Source organism: Vanessa atalanta, chromosome 13 (assembly GCF_905147765.1).
Source record: "Vanessa atalanta chromosome 13, ilVanAtal1.2, whole genome shotgun sequence".
NCBI classification, from domain to species: domain Eukaryota; kingdom Metazoa; phylum Arthropoda; class Insecta; order Lepidoptera; family Nymphalidae; genus Vanessa; species Vanessa atalanta.
In genome coordinates this window covers 6,520,081-6,536,425 of record NC_061883.1, presented here as the reverse complement: position 1 = coordinate 6,536,425, position 16,345 = coordinate 6,520,081, and the positions used below count along the sequence as shown (strand labels likewise).

Below are 16,345 nucleotides of genomic sequence, written 5' to 3'. Positions count from 1 at the left end.
TTTACTAAAACACATCATTCAACACGTCATCAACCATCGTGATACAAAAAATCATATACATTTTTATGTTGGTGCTTACTACATCTGTTTTACATAATCATCAATCATCCATCAAAGATAATTTATTCTCAAATAAAACTTAATGCTCAGTAATTACATATTTTCACCATTTTCATGACATAGGTATCATTAGCAATCGTATTGAGCACTCTGACTGGGTCAAATTTGGAACAAAACATACTGTGCGAACTTAATTTTGAAATGCGTTAAAAGATCAAGTGATCTTAATGTATGGTGTAATATTATCATTAATAATTAAAAATAACAACCTCTAAATTAAAACCCTTTCGAGCCCTGTTTTATCTTACACTCGAAACTCTCAAAACGAAATGAAGTAATCAACACCAGTGTAATGAAATTTATAAGAATACTTTATAAACTTACTCCTCAAATGTAATGTCGGACTGTCGCAAGTAGTTAAAAGTACAACAATAACCATTCATTGTCAAACGAAAATCAAATAGGTCAGAGCAGTTCATGGGTATTTCGTTCCAAGCACATCTCATCAGCAAATCTTCACATCTGGGTGTCAACTGGTCAACGTTATAAAAAAAATAATTAAACAATGTATATTTTTTTTATGATATCGGTAGGCGGACGAGCAAACGGGCCACCTGATGGTAAGTGGTCACCACCGCCCATACTACCGACAATGGCGTTGTAAGAAATATTAACCATTCCTTCACCAATGCGCCACCAACCTTAGGAACTAAGATGTTACGTCCCTTGTGCCTATAGTTACACTGACTCACTCACCCTTCAACCGGAACACAACAATATTGAGTACTGCTGCTTGGCGGTAGAATATCTGATGAGTGGATGGTACCTACCCAGACGGGCTTGCACAAAGCCCTACCACCAAGTTATAGATATAGCTATGTATAATATACACACCACTCTTTATACATATATATCAACTATATAATGTACTACGCTACGTAAAACAACACATCAATAAATAATAAATTATTTATTAACATAAATATGTTGAACTTAAATATCACTCTAGTTAATAGCGATTTAGCACGATGACAACGATATCAATCGAGTTAATTGGAAACAACTGTTAATTTCAGGATATTAAAAATTAAACGATGTTACTGCTACGTGATGTTTTTCGAAAAGAAAACATTTAAAAAGAAAAATAAGGTGATCTCAATCAGGTATTCGTTCTATTTATAAATGAATTCATTGAGATACGAGGTCACTGTTTTCAGAAATCTAATAACAAGATTTTATTTTCATCATAATGGGCTCTTTTAAGCGTTTCCGATGAACTTAACGTTTTCGGAATTGGAAATTTTCGAAGACTTGAAAAATTGTCTTTATATTAAGTAATCATCCATCGTTCTTTTCTGGGGTCGTAGCTATGTATTTTTCTACTTGTATCCTCTGTAACTCACTTTTCACAAATAGCAGCCCTCACACAGTGCAACTTATTTTTTCCACATTTATACAATTTTTCTAGTAACATAACATAACTAACCTAACCTAACATTCCCTATGTTAATGCCATGCTTATCTGTCATCTTCTGTCTCGGGAGCTTAGAAATTTATGTTACATATCCAGACCATATTTATCTGGATATATTATCTGGATAAAATTACTTTAGAATGACTATCCTCATTTGCTCTCAAAACTTGCTAGGTGAAAGAAAGTGAACAGACACAGAATCATACATACACAATTACTACTAATTCACTTGGTGGTAGGGCTTTGTGCAAGCACGTCTGGGTAGGTACCACCCGCTCATCAGAAATTCTACCGCCAAATAACAGTACTCTGTATTGTTGTGTTCCGGTTAGAAGGATGAGTGAGCCAGTGTAATGACAGGCACAAGGGACATAACATCTTAGTTCCCAAGGTTGGTGGCGCATAGGTGATGTAAGGAATGGTTAATATTTCTTACAGCGCCTTTGTCTATGGGCGGTGGTGACCACTTACCATCGGATGGTACATATGCTCGTCCGCCAACCAATGCCATAAAAAAAGGTACTCACATTGCGCATAAGTTCATTGACATCGTAGTCACCTAAGGCGCGATGCAGTTTCATTGGCTGCACTAGTTTCTCGTTCATAGGTTGTTGATTATATAACAAACCAAGTCCAAGAAGTAAGGATAGCATTTGCTTCTCCGTATAATTATTATTTCGTTCTTCTCGTAGCCTATAGAGTAGTGTAAATATTCTTATATATTTAAAGCAGTAGTATAAACAAATAAAAATAGACTTATTTGCTTTGTTTTTAAATTTTAAATGTACAACAAACATAATAGAATACTACTTGAAAAAAAAAATATGAATATGAAATGTAAGATTTATCTTTTTTTTCAAGGTACACGGAAAAATAAATATTTCATTGATTTGAAACATTTTTTTTATTCATAATATGTTATATAGCTTTAGCTTACTATGTATGATTATATTCCATGTATTTTTATTATTTAGAACCTTTAATATATAAGTCAAAGAAACCCAATTTGTGTAAAAATATTAACATGCATGATAAAATGGCAGAATCGCGGTAAGATATACATACATATATATTTCTTTATTTTTACTACCTGCTCCTTCTGAATTCGTACGGTTAAAATTTACACAAATCAACAATATTAATCAATTTTATTGTTTTAAATTTTTTATTTCTCTAAATTAGTCTTGGACATGCATTGAAGCAAACCATTTTATAAATTATTGTAAAGATAATTTCAATAAATATCAATAGATCAATTATTATTTTACCCGTACAAAACCAGGCGGGGAAGCTACTCAAATTCAAAGTATATGATAAATAAACATATTAAAAACATTTAATAATTTGTCTCACAGATTTCGAGCTAGTTCCTCAATAGCGCTCTTACTGATTCGGTTATTGGTGCAAATACCGACAGCTGGAAATATGATTTTACTAACAGATACACCTTCTGGCATCTGTGTGGTTACCAGGGGAGCCTGATAGTAACGCATGAATGTCATCCATACTAAAGACACAGAACAGATGAGTCCGCTAATCATAGTTATGATCCAAATACCCCTGTAAATAAATTGTTGGCTTGTTAGTAAAAGACGAGCTAGTGTTGTAAAAATACAAACATAAAATTATACAAACTTACTATCCAAATACATATACCTATTAGTAATTATACAATTAACCTGTAGTACTTGGATATTACTAAAAACCATTATCTGTTACTTTAGTGATATAACACAAGCTAGTCTCGTGTGATGTAACTGTATGCCTTCACTGAAGCACCGGTAATTGCGCCAAACAAGCCTGAGCAAGAAACCACCTAAACAAGTTCACTTGCTTCTAACCTTTAAGTACCGCGATGCTATTTTACTTACATAAGAACCACGGACCCACGGATAAACGGAATTGTACGAAATGTAAAAGTTCTTCATATCATAATATAGATTTTGTTTACTTATACACTATTTTTAATATTCATGAAATAGCATACACTTTTAAATACCAAAAAATTACCTTTTTCCTTACATATAATATAATGTCTTTAAATTTTTTTTTTTCATAAATTGTAATGTTATAAATTACTCAAACAAAATGTACCGTGGAAAAATATTTAATTACTACTATAAGCATTACATAAACTTTTTGTCAGTGGTGTCTGTGAGAATAGAGTCGGTGCTTAAGGGTTAAAATACTTTCACAAACATACCGTTCAAAGCATGACGCATTGTCATCAACAATGTGCTTGAGACCACAGATAGATGACTCAGCACAATACTCTTTACTAACATTCTTAACGCTCTGTTTCAACGTATCTAATTTAGTCGGTTTTCGAATTTTCTTTTGTAAGCGACGTCGGTACGCTAACGCATACGGCGAATGATAGGAATTTATATCCATTTGTTTTACAAACAATATATAAGTCTTTTCGTGATAATGTATTAAACTAAAGTGTCATTTTCAAGTTGACGTTTTAAATCAACATTCATCGGGCCACATACATGTGGTTGTTAAATATTCTATTAAATGATAAGATCCAACCTTGATGTCAGGTTAAATACTATGATTGATCGGTTCTTTGTATCCATTGATTTGAAAAACAAACAGAACTTCAATGTTTAAAATAGCGAACAATAATTATCGTTTTACTTAAAAATATTCGTAATATGTACATCGACAATATTTATTACGGTCAAAGTGCATGTTACATACAATAAAATAGACTTTTAAACTAGTTTACCAATGACACTAATAATATTATGCATGTAATATAGAAACTTAGTTCGCTATTCAAACTCCAGCTTAAGGATCGTTAGAACAAATCACATGATCGGACCGGCAACAAAAATGATTGCGAAACATGTTGTGAAGCAATCTCAGTCTTAGAAGCCTTCCACTTAATGCGTTTTAGATACATAACAGAATAAAAATTATTACGTATTATAATACATTTTCTTTCTCAATACTCTTAAAATTATAAAAAAGAAAGAGCTCCATTTACCTTGACCCGCAATTAAAACCCCTATTAACAAATAGATAAAAACCTGTAATACAAAATATTACAGATTATACTATAGTTCTTTCTTTTTATAAGCAACGTGTGTTAGCTTATGAATATTATAAACCATTTATAGTTTATTTCCGCAAACTTTTTTGCTAATAGATATCAGCTTACTGGTCCGAACATCTCGTCCGCGTCCTTTCTCCACAGGCGCCGATTACATGCGTTTTACGTAATATAATCCACATTTTATTCACACATATTATTTTACGTAAAGTCACAAGCTTACATTTTAATAATTTATATAATAATCCAAATAGGGAAATGTTATAGAGTTTTCTTTTGGATTTTGTTTCTATGGATATTCCATATGAATTAATTTTTTTATAAATTAGATATTATTCTTGAGATACACAGCATCTTATTTAACAAAATATTTTTTAAATACTTACTCATTTGTACATTAAGTATGTATAGGCCTACTTCCGTACATACCCAGAGTCGAATCAACTTCGATGTGTATAAACGTGTATCGTGTAATATGAAACCTACGTATCATTTTTGATTCAATAATATTAAACAATGATGTAAGTTTTATGTTTACGATCTAGGTCAATGGACGAATGGTGCTCATATGATTTTATAGAAATGGAAAAATCTAATAATTAATTCAATAAAAAGTTGGTGCAGTTTTATTTGGCACTCAAATATTAATAAATATGTTTAATTCCGTGTTTGTGTAAACCTCCAAGAGAACCAAGATTAGCTCTAACCAGTCAATCTGTTATGCACTACATTTCTGCTCCATTTTTTTAAAAGTAATATACTTCTTAAATTACTTTGGAATAATTTCCTTTTACTTTAAACAACTTTCAAGGATTTTTTTATTAATTAAGGATCCACAAGTAACATGTTCTCTGAGGCATGTAGTAGAATGAATTGTAGAGCATTCGTGGATTTACCAACACCAGTAGGTCAAGGCCTAGATTTACGAAACAATACTGCAAAATAAAAATCATATAAATTATAGAAGATAATATTGTTTTTTTTTTTAAATTGATACTATCTTGAATTTTCAATTATTATTGACGGAATAAGTTTAAAATCCTCCTTAACAAAGGCGATAACTTGTGCCCTGTTGTAGGAATTTTATCGAATGATGTATTATACCATATTTACTATATTATAATTAGAATGATGAATTTTGTATTATCTTCAAAATAACCAACTGATAAAATATACATAGCTTTTGTTTTGTTTGTCGAATAATTTATTTATCATTTTTGTATCTCATATTAAATTAATTATAGAAAAGGACATCCTTGATTAAACTTGAACAATATAATTGAGCTTGAATTTTACAAAGTTACTAGTATCGACGGCAAACGTAAATTCTTTTGTAAATCAAGAATATTCCAAACGTAAGCTAGCTAAGCTTTGTTGATTACCGCAATGGATCGTGGTGGGTATACCAGTCACTCGACAACACTCGCTTTATTGAAGACATTTGCGAAGTAGGCGCGGATCAAACGACTTAATATAATTTAAATAATAAATTTTGTTGATATCAAGTTTTTTGTGAATGTGTGTGTGTGATAGTGCAAACGGATAATTGTTTTTATTAAGTAAGTTAAACATTTGAAATCGTCTTTTTATTGTTGCTTATTTATTTCGATAAATTTGTACGTTTTTATAAGTTAATATAATTAAATGTTATAGTTAAAATGTGTATTACATTAATATATTAAAACTTACACAAAACATTTAAATATTATGTCACAATATATAATTAAATTAAGTTTATTGTTACTAGATAATCATATTAATAATAATATTTTATTAAACTTTTGTTAAAAACAATTTTTATTTATTGGATAAAATATATTTTTTTAATTCTAATTTGAAGCAATACAATTGTAGCAAGTAGCTTATCAGTAGTATTTATTACAAAAAGTTATAGTAATTTATTATTATGTTTACATTTCGATGGCTCTCGAATGGTGAAGGCATCAACAATTTGAAAGTAAGATGGGGCCAACTCAACCTTGGCGCATTGTTCAAATCAATATATTTACGTTCACACAAAACAAAACACCTCCAGTTTTAAGCTAGATACAATTCAAAGGAGAAGATATCTTATTACAAATACATTGAATTTTTCGTAAAAGTCGATCAGTTTTTGTCACATTGTCAAGCAAAAACAAACAATTAGCTCGTAGGTACTTAATTTTATATCTAATTATAAACCAATAAGACTCAAAGTACTGCAAAACCACTGCAGTAGTCCAGGACAGTTGCAAGTGTAAAAAGTATTCAAAATTATTGTTATAAATAAAGGTAACGTAATTAAAAATATTATTTAAATACTTTTTGGAGGGTTTTTTAAATAGGTTTTTATTATTTTATTGCCTTGTAAATAAGTGTTATAGTCGTATAAGTTATTTTTTTAAAATATAGAAAAATGTACGAAAAATCCATGAACATTTCGCGGCTTCTTCTCAGGTCGGGGTATTTTCTTTTTCCGAATCGGTGATAGTTTTTACTTTGACTATTAATAGGTAAGTTGAATACAATATTGCATCCAGGAATTTAAATTTACCTAGAAACATATTAATTATAGGTAGGCCATTCTAAACGCACTCCAATGAGGTATCGGTATTTAGATAAATATAAAGAATATTTATATCATCATTCTCTTCAATCTCACTATCTCCCTTAGAAGTCGATTTTATTATTAATTTTAATTATTCAATCTTTAAGTCAAATAATAAATTCAATAAAAATTAAATATGAAAACCCGACTCTCAATTGGTGAACTTATATAATAAAAAAACAAAAAATAATCATTAATTTTATATTTTTCCAAGCATCTATTTATGTTTATTATTTACAGCAACTTAAACGAGTATATAAATCTAAATAAAAAATAGCTACTATATAAGTCATGACTGCGTGGAAGGCGGCAAAAACGCAGCATTGCCCCACGGAATCGCACTTTTGATTCTCGGTGGGAAAATTAACCTCCTGTCACTAGTGTATGCAATAAGACAAGCTATTATTTGTTTTAGATAAGTTTTTTATTAGGTATAACTATTTCATAAATACAAATATTTTTTGTAAAAAATACATAAATAAAAAAAGCGTATTATTCAATAGAAGATTATATAAATGATAAAAAAGCGAGGAGATAATACTTGTTGACTTCCAATCAGAATATATTATTTACATATATCTTTGTATTTTAAATGCTGAAAAAGGGTAACTATTGAGTTTCTTGCCGATTCGTCTCGGTAGAAACTTCACTCCGAACCGGTGGTAGCTTCACTTAATATAGTTTATGAAATGACGATTCAATGGTGATTGTAAAAGTATACTTGAATAAAGTATATTTTTATTTGATTTGATTTACATAAAATTATTTAGACGGAAACTCAGATAAAAAATAAAACAACAGGCAGATGAAGCTGGCGGAACATTATAGCGAAGCGAATAAATAAGCCTTTTGTTTCATAATCGAAGCATAGAAATGTAAAATGTTGCAAATCTTATTAAGAATTAGAAACGTTTTCGAAATGAAAAATATATTTTTTATATTAATTTTATTTACATCAAATTAATTTTATGTAAAATCAAACATTCTCAAAATAGTTACTAAATATTACGAGATATTTGTATACTTTGTTATATCTGGGAGTTATAATAATTCTAGGTCTTAAACAACATTGTAGTTTGTAGTAACAACTCGTTAAACTGAACTAGCCATGGCATCCACCAATCCAAGTATAAAACTACAACAATTTGTATTTGAAAGCAATAAACTAAACTTTAAATTATGTTATTTCAGAAAATGAGGCCCAGAGTAATCTCCCTGATTCTTGCTAGCATAGCCATTGTGAACTGTATTCCACCACCTCACCCTGCAGTGGTGGCCGTGCGACAAGCAGAGTCACTCTTACCACCACACCTGAAGAGTCCAGCGCTCCGAAACCCACACTTATTACAAGCCTTAGAGTTAACGAGTCTTCTTCACAATGGCGAGAAACCGGTATGTTTTTAGTCAATCAATCAGTTTTTACGTCTAAGTCTAATTTTCCGACAATCAGATGATCAATTTATTTTTTATTTATTATTATCGAATCACTAGCATCGTCGATGTTTTTGCTGTATACTTTTAGATGTTGATTTAAGATTAAATGTTAACCTAATTTAGTCACGAGAAAATAATTTGCATAAGAAACTCAGTGGGGGTTTTTGGCAAATGTTGCAATTGCTTGCAACTTTTCAATAGTATACAGAAAAACCCAGAGATCAAATAAAATCTAGATAGAATATTAGATATATAATAGGAAATAATTTCAGTTCTGCTTGATTGTTGATAATATTTTTAAACAAATACAACATATTTTGTGGTAAGAACAATTACTGTAAAAAATCAATGAATATAATGATAGCCCACAGTACTAACGTGTGCACAAAAATCATATAAGGTACTGGATGGACTTTAAAATATAACATATTAGTAAATATACTTATATGTACAATAATTCCTTTGGTCATCTCAAGTTCTTGGGTTCAAATACTTGACTGAACCAACAATACAATTGTGTTTTTCAGTCAAGTAATTTTCACCCGCAGCCTGAATGTTGACAGTGTTATACTTCCATGCAACAAAAAGCATGTCATGTTCCTATTCGGACCTCTCTCCTATCTATCTCTCTCGGGAGCAGATATTGTAACTGCATTTGCACACATTTTTGCACCATAATATCTCCTGGCTAGTGGTGAAGAGAAAATAATTGTTTAACCCAACTGTTATTTTTTTTTAATATATTGTCAATTTAACCCTAAGGTATTCGAAAGAGAAGCAGATAATGTTCCACGGAGGGAGATCTACAACATTTTAACACATGCGGGATTTATCGGTCGCAAGAGTCGGTTCCACCAAGAACCACACAAACGTCCAAATCAAGCTGAAGTATACCTCGGAAGCCACGATTCACCTTTTACATACAATACTGATTTGTTACAATATTTATAATATAATGTCATATAACATCTTTATTGTAAATAAATATTTAGATAATATTTAGTAATATACGTTATATTGTAATTAAAATCTGTGACAAGAAATAAGCTTTAGTCTATTATAACATTAAATACAAATGTAAAAATTATGATAAGTTAATTAAATGAATAATTAAAATGAATAAATCAATACTTTGTTTTTAACCCCATTTACAATAAAATATAATAATGGCAACCATGGTCATATTTTCCACTAAATTCGAATGTATAAATCGATCTAACCTTTAACGTGAAACATTAATTGTTGCACTTGATAGCGGTATTACTCCATGCCATAATTATCACATCAAATATTAACATTAGTTGCACAACATACGAGGTTATAAATCGAAAACAAAAATTATACACGACTCAGTCAGACAAACCATTTCAGATCCATATTGCTAACCAACCACTATACCAACAAGTCGTACCTAGTAATTGAAAATTAAAAAACACGACTCCCATGCTGACGTGACTGTAATTTTACAGTTTTCGTATTGTGCAATAAAAAAACTCACATGCATGGGCATTATAAAAACATTATACTCTTTTTTGGGCAGTATTCTAAATTATCTACTTAAATGGCGTTATCTTGTAAATCGCATATTAAGAACTATTGTTCGACGTGTTCGTTCGCAGGTGTGCGATTTATTGCTGATGACACAAAGCATTGGACTGAGAGGTATTAAGAATAATAATTTTACTACAATAATTTTATAATCAGCTTTTCTATATAAATCTATAAATTATAAATTAAATTCTCTTAAATTAATAGATCATACTACTATACAAACCAATCATCTTTCCAATGAAAACTATTGAAACTAACTGACTATTTATTAAACTGATAAATATTCATTCAATTATGGAATTGAATTATTATATATGATGTTTTATGGAAAAGCGAACGTTGTTTTTCGAATATTGTAACGAACTCACTTAACTTATATTTTTTGTAAGTTAAAATTGTTGTTCTCATATTGTCATTTAAAAATTTTTTATTGGACAAGATGGTTGTGGATAGCACTTGTAGCACTTTCGTGGTACGGTTCAGCGCTTCTTATAATCGCAGCTTGGAATGCATTTGTTACGAATCCTATAAGCTTCGGTGTAGAAACAACTTACACGGACTGGGACACGAGATTGCCAACCGTTGCAATTTGTGAATTATCCAATGACGACAAAATCTACAATGTTTCAGATACGTGAGTAACATTTAAAAATGGAAAAATCTAAAGTCTATTTACTAATTTAATTCTAAAATCAATTACCAAATAGCAAACCTAATTAGAATTAAGATTATTATTGATTTAATAAAATTGCTGATTATTCCATTAACAACCATTGCGCCATTTCTGTTTCAGAATATGGACACCAAAACATCTCTTGGACCTTGAAGATGTTCTCAAGGACGTTGCTTATTTTCGTGGTGTCGCATACAGCCTTCTTGAAGTATGTTTTGCGAAAAAAAATTACGATCCACGTTGCCCGTTGTCCAATTATAGCTATTATGCTCAACTAATACGAAGTTCATGTCCCGAAATTTTGAAGAATTGTTCTTACAACGACAACGAATTCGATTGCTGTGAATATTTTCAACCAATAGAAACTGATATGGGCGTTTGCTACATTATAAATTCTATACAGACAAAGTAAGTCATTTAAGTATTTAAAAAATCATTTTTTTTTATTTATTTAATTATTTCTTTGTGGGAAACTATTTATAGATTAGACTGCTCCTAAAATCTTACTAACACTAAGAACGCATACAAATAATAAATATTTTCACAATACGTTGCTATTCCTTTCTAAATATTATTGCAAGCTATGATATCTGAAACTTGCATTGCCCATTGATGTTACTGTATATGAGACCTTCACGACATTGTTAAAAATAACTGCACATATACATATATGTAAATCGATATATTTGCATCGAGCAATGTATTCACGAACAAACACGACAACTTAATAACGAAAACAAAAACAAAATCTTACACATATAAAATGATATCTTAATTATATTTGACGTTATATCAAGTATCAATAAAAAAGCTAAAGAAAATGACTAAAGTAAAATAAATATTTCAGAAATCCTAAAAAATACCCAATGATAAATAATATAAAACAAAAGAGAGGTGTCCTCAAATTTCAAGTCATGTTGTCTTCAATGGTAAGATAAAACTAATTAATTTACTGAGAATTGTAGCATACGTTTACATATAAATACTAAAATCATTCATTTTCATTTTCTGTTCCAAGATGTATACTTTGGGAGAAGATGAAGTTCCGAGTATAACGACATTGTTTTCGTCTACTTTAAAAATACTACTTGGAAAAATATATCGGTAAAATCTAATTTGTGTAAATTTTATATCATCGATGTAAAGGAAAATCTAAAGCGCCAATTTGGCATTGTCAGTAAAAAATTACACACTCTAACTAGAAAATAGGGTGAACTTGCGAAAAGAGGATACCGAATTGCATCAGAGAAAAATGAACTATCTAAGATATTCACAGACATTCCATTGGACTATTTAAGAGTTTTTTAAAACAATTTTTGGCAACTCGCAATATTTTACTATAAATCGAATTTCGATAGTCATTTTTTCACATTTTTTTGTGAATTAACAATTAAATTTAATTAGTTTTAAATTCTACAATGTACTTTCAACCAAAGATAGAGTTAATTTTGGGTGTATGTAGATTTGATGAAGCAAATAATAAAAAAAAAACCTAAAAAGTGGTACTAAGTTCTATCGGTCGCAAGAGTCACTATCTTTGCACATTTTAATGGATCCGGTATGCACGAAAATGTGCAAAGATAGCCTCGAAAAAGGAAACATGCAAAATAGATGCACCCATCGGTTTAAAAAAACACATCCTACGGAATAAATTTTGACAAAGTGGCGCTATTAGCTTATTTTCCTTCCCATTGACGATATCACAAAATTTTATACAAACAAAGTATCTTATTATATAAAAACTATTTACAGACGGCAAGTAACAGTAAGGAATATTGAAAACGATCCGTTGGTGGTAGAAACCACACCACACCAACGCGCATGTCGCTTTCACGACGAAAATGATAATGGTCTCTACCCTCACTACTCGTATAGTGCTTGTAACGTTCATTGCCGCAAGCGGGCACAGATGGAACTCTGCCAGTGCAACGACCATTTTATGCTGGGCACAAGTAATGGCACTAAAAACTTTACTTTACTTTACAATTATGTAAAAATATTATAATATTATTAATCAGAGTAGCACCCTTAGCTTAGTTTATTGCTACTTAGATTCCGAACCGATAGTAGCCTTACATCTAATACAATCCTGTAAAAGGACGAGTCAAATGATTGTGAAAATGCTACATTCATAACATTTTAATTGATTGAAATACCCACGAAATGTATTTAGTATAACTAAAATAGAATATATCCATTGTGAAATGCATTTTCAAGGCAACAATGATGTTACTAATTTCCCTGTAACTAAGAGCTTAACTTAGATTGGGTAACAATAATAAAATCTCTTTGGTATAATAATCGAACATGGGAAGAGAGAAGATCTCTTTTACATCGCTAGGCAGTCCGTATACATTTAAACAATTAATCTTTTTCGATTATTTATAATTCTTTAGCGGAATCTGAACGATGTAATATTTCCGGTATGTGGTGTCTTCACACACATTCGAGTCACTTAACCACACTCAAACCTGACTGGGCTAAACGTCCCGGTCTCAGCTGTGATTGCATGCCGTCTTGTGATGAAACTGAAATTACTATAATAAAAGACGTCATAACATCGTAAGTTCTTTCTAATTTATTAAAATAAAGTTTCGTATTTTGCTCCATTACTATGATGCAAAATATCACGATTACCAATAACTTATAATAACTAATTATTTCAAAAAACAAAAATGTACGAAATAATTATATATATATATATATATATATATATAGTCTTTATACATTCATATATTATACAAATAACTAATGTTACAGACTTAGACCAAAAAAAAAGAAGACATACGTTGAAATGATACTCGCTTATTTGCCGACTGAGAGATTTAAGAGAAGTGTAGTGAGAAGTCAATTGGATTTAGTTGGTATGTATAACTTTTATTTCACAAATAAATTCTAACAGTATTTTGCATTTCTTATACATGAATATCACTTTACCTTTAATCCATCAGAGAGATTTATTCAGAATAACATATATATTATTTTCCAATTCCATCTATCTTTATTTTAGTTTTTTACATTTCATAGTACTCGACTCAATAATCTTAATTTTTTATATAAGTTTAGACAGCAGCTACGATTTTGCTATTCTGTATAAACTCATTCATCGATATGCTATTCTGATGCTCTTTTAAATAATAAGACATCACAATCACATTCTGACATTTCACGTGACATTCACGATCGTGCCCTTCGGCTATTACAGAATTAGGTACTCAAAAATAATCCTTTATATTGTAAATCACTCGCTTAAAATTGTATTCATTATAAATATTTTCAAAACAGACGTACATACATTTTAATTTCAAAATTCTAGGCGATAACCATACAATAAGCATTAAGAAAATGCAAATTGTTGTTGACGTTATTTCGCTTTGTAAATATAATATATATATTTTTTTAATTTCAGTGTCTGTGGGTGGCACGGCGGGCTTGTTTGTCGGTGCCAGTTTGCTAAGCTTTGTCGAATTAATATTCTTTTTCACGATTCGTTTTATCAGCGACCTTTGTATGAAGAAACGAAAACAAATAATACCTACCTACCAAAATTAATACAATCGACAAAATACAAACAAAAATAATAAAGGAAAATTTAGGATTTGTAATTTGTTAAAAATAATGTTGATAATTTTGATAATTCAGTTAAAAATCAATGAAATAACAAATTATACGATTGTTTAAAGTGCGTAAAACAAATGAAAGAAACATGTAGACGAGTGTACGGTAGTAGTCAGGCATCTATGAGATCATTCCGTATCATTTACTACATAGGAAAAGGGAACGACCCATTTAGTAGACTGCGTAAATCTCATAATAAAGTCATCACAACGAGTAACGTTCCCACTTGTTAACAATCATAGAGCAAATAGCAATGATTAAAAACCTGACTGATTTTGGTCACGTTGGCCATACTCTACCGAGACTGACAAATTATGCAGGAGATCATGGTGTACATGTACACTCTCCATTCAACTAACTATCATAATCTGATGGAACGGCAATCTATCACGACCGGATATAATTCAAGCGAAGGAAGACCAATGAATTTATGTGGCACGGAAATGTAAACAGGACAAACATAAAAAAACGACCTGCTATTAAAAAATATATTAACAGAAAACACCGAATAACTTATCGGCATTTTCCAAGGTTTCGGAATCTAGGACCGAGGATGCCCATCTTATGAGCTAGCCATGAGATCATCGAGGCAGTTATCGTGGCAAATTAAAACATGCGTATCCAGTAAATACTGGTCACATACGTCACAGGAAGCCAATAGTTACTGTTGATGCAAGAAACGAATCGATGCCCTACGTCTTAACCTGATATTATATCTAGAAATTTAAGAAGATTATTTAGAATATAAATGGCTTATTACCGAATTTACGCATAGCTTATCGACAACTTTGTCCTCTTTCGAGTATTTTTCCTTGCGAAAACAATCGATGCCCTACTTTTTAATGATATCTAATACGTAGATCATACTGGCTGAAAAGGTTTTCGAGTTTACGCACTGAAATTAATCGAAGTTTTTATCCGCATTAAAGTAGATTTGTACGGTATCATCGCATTAACACAAACATACACATACTATAAACAAACAATAATTATAATCATTACCTACTTGCTTTATTTCTTGCTCTGGCTTCACACGGCCCTAATAAAATACTATAGTTTACATATAAAACATTTATTTTGAAAGATAAACATAGTAAAAATCATTGTTTTTTGGACCAGTTATCTTCGCGTCCACACAAAAGAACCGACCAAGTTTTTATCAATTGGTGATTCACATCAATGACTTAGGAACACAAAAAGACAAACAAACAATTATTTTTTATTGCTTATTAAGAAAATTTGTCGCCAGATGTTGCCATAAAAAGTATCATATGTCCTTCCCTGAAGTTCAAGCTGACTTGATAGCCAATTTAATCAAATTGGGGTTCAGTTGTTTTGCCGTGAAAGAGAAACAGACAGAGAGTTACTTTCGCATTTATAATATTAGTATAGATAAAGCTGTCATCTTATAATGTCAATTTCTTACAATCGATCGTTAATTTCTCATCTTACATATATAATTATAATAACATATTATAATTATATAAAATACTTAATCTACAAAAAAAAAAACACGCGCACTACACTCTTAATTATTCTTGTTTGTTTCCATTAACAAAGCTCATCATAACACTTAATTAAGAATCGTCGGGCACAAATTAATTAACAGTTTCCTGTTTTGACTTACTTCATTTTTTATTGTTGTTAAAAATAAATTGATATAAATGATCTATATTAAACTAGCAACTTCAACTTCGCATAAATGCAATAAACATTTTATCTCTGACTTTTTGAATTTTATTCGTATCAAACAAACTGTCACTAGTGTATATATACTTAATATATATATATATATATACTTAAAAAAAAGGTATACTGTACTTTCGTCATTTACTCCTTGCAGAAGATCTAAAATTTTTTCCTTACTCCAGTATGCTCAGGTTAAAT

At 30.4% G+C, this 16,345-nt stretch overlaps 2 protein-coding genes across 2 annotated transcripts; one reads left to right on the top strand and one right to left on the bottom strand.

Annotated features, from left to right (window-relative positions):
* Window positions 1–566: 566 nt before the first annotated feature.
* On the bottom strand, window positions 567–3,928 carry LOC125068352 (the record flags this gene model as incomplete). Its single annotated transcript, XM_047677453.1, has 4 exons — window positions 3,738–3,928; window positions 2,888–3,094; window positions 2,062–2,227; window positions 567–593 (listed from the first exon to the last, which is right to left on the bottom strand). Coding segments are annotated over exons 1-4 (591 nt in total), but the record flags the coding sequence as incomplete, so codon positions are not given.
* Window positions 3,929–8,376: 4,448 nt separating this feature from the next.
* On the top strand, window positions 8,377–14,392 carry LOC125068351 (pickpocket protein 19-like). Its single transcript, XM_047677452.1, has 7 exons — window positions 8,377–8,574; window positions 10,236–10,278; window positions 10,669–10,801; window positions 12,593–12,792; window positions 13,237–13,402; window positions 13,601–13,704; window positions 14,250–14,392. Exons 1-7 carry the CDS (start codon window positions 8,377–8,379, stop codon window positions 14,390–14,392), a joined length of 987 nt encoding a protein of 328 aa, XP_047533408.1.
* The last annotated feature ends 1,953 nt before the right edge of the window (window positions 14,393–16,345 follow it).

What these genes read in the sequence shown, in the direction of transcription:
- LOC125068351 (XM_047677452.1), top strand. Translation starts at nt 8,377, where the DNA reads ATGAGGCCCAGAGTAATCTCCCTGATTCTTGCTAGCATAGCCATTGTG. An exon ending in ACAAAGCATTGGACTGAGAG is followed by an intron (nt 10,279 to 10,668) that starts GTATTAAGAATA and finishes TTATAATCGCAG; the next exon opens with CTTGGAATGCATTTGTTACG. An exon ending in AAGTCAATTGGATTTAGTTG is followed by an intron (nt 13,705 to 14,249) that starts GTATGTATAACT and finishes TTTTAATTTCAG; the next exon opens with TGTCTGTGGGTGGCACGGCG.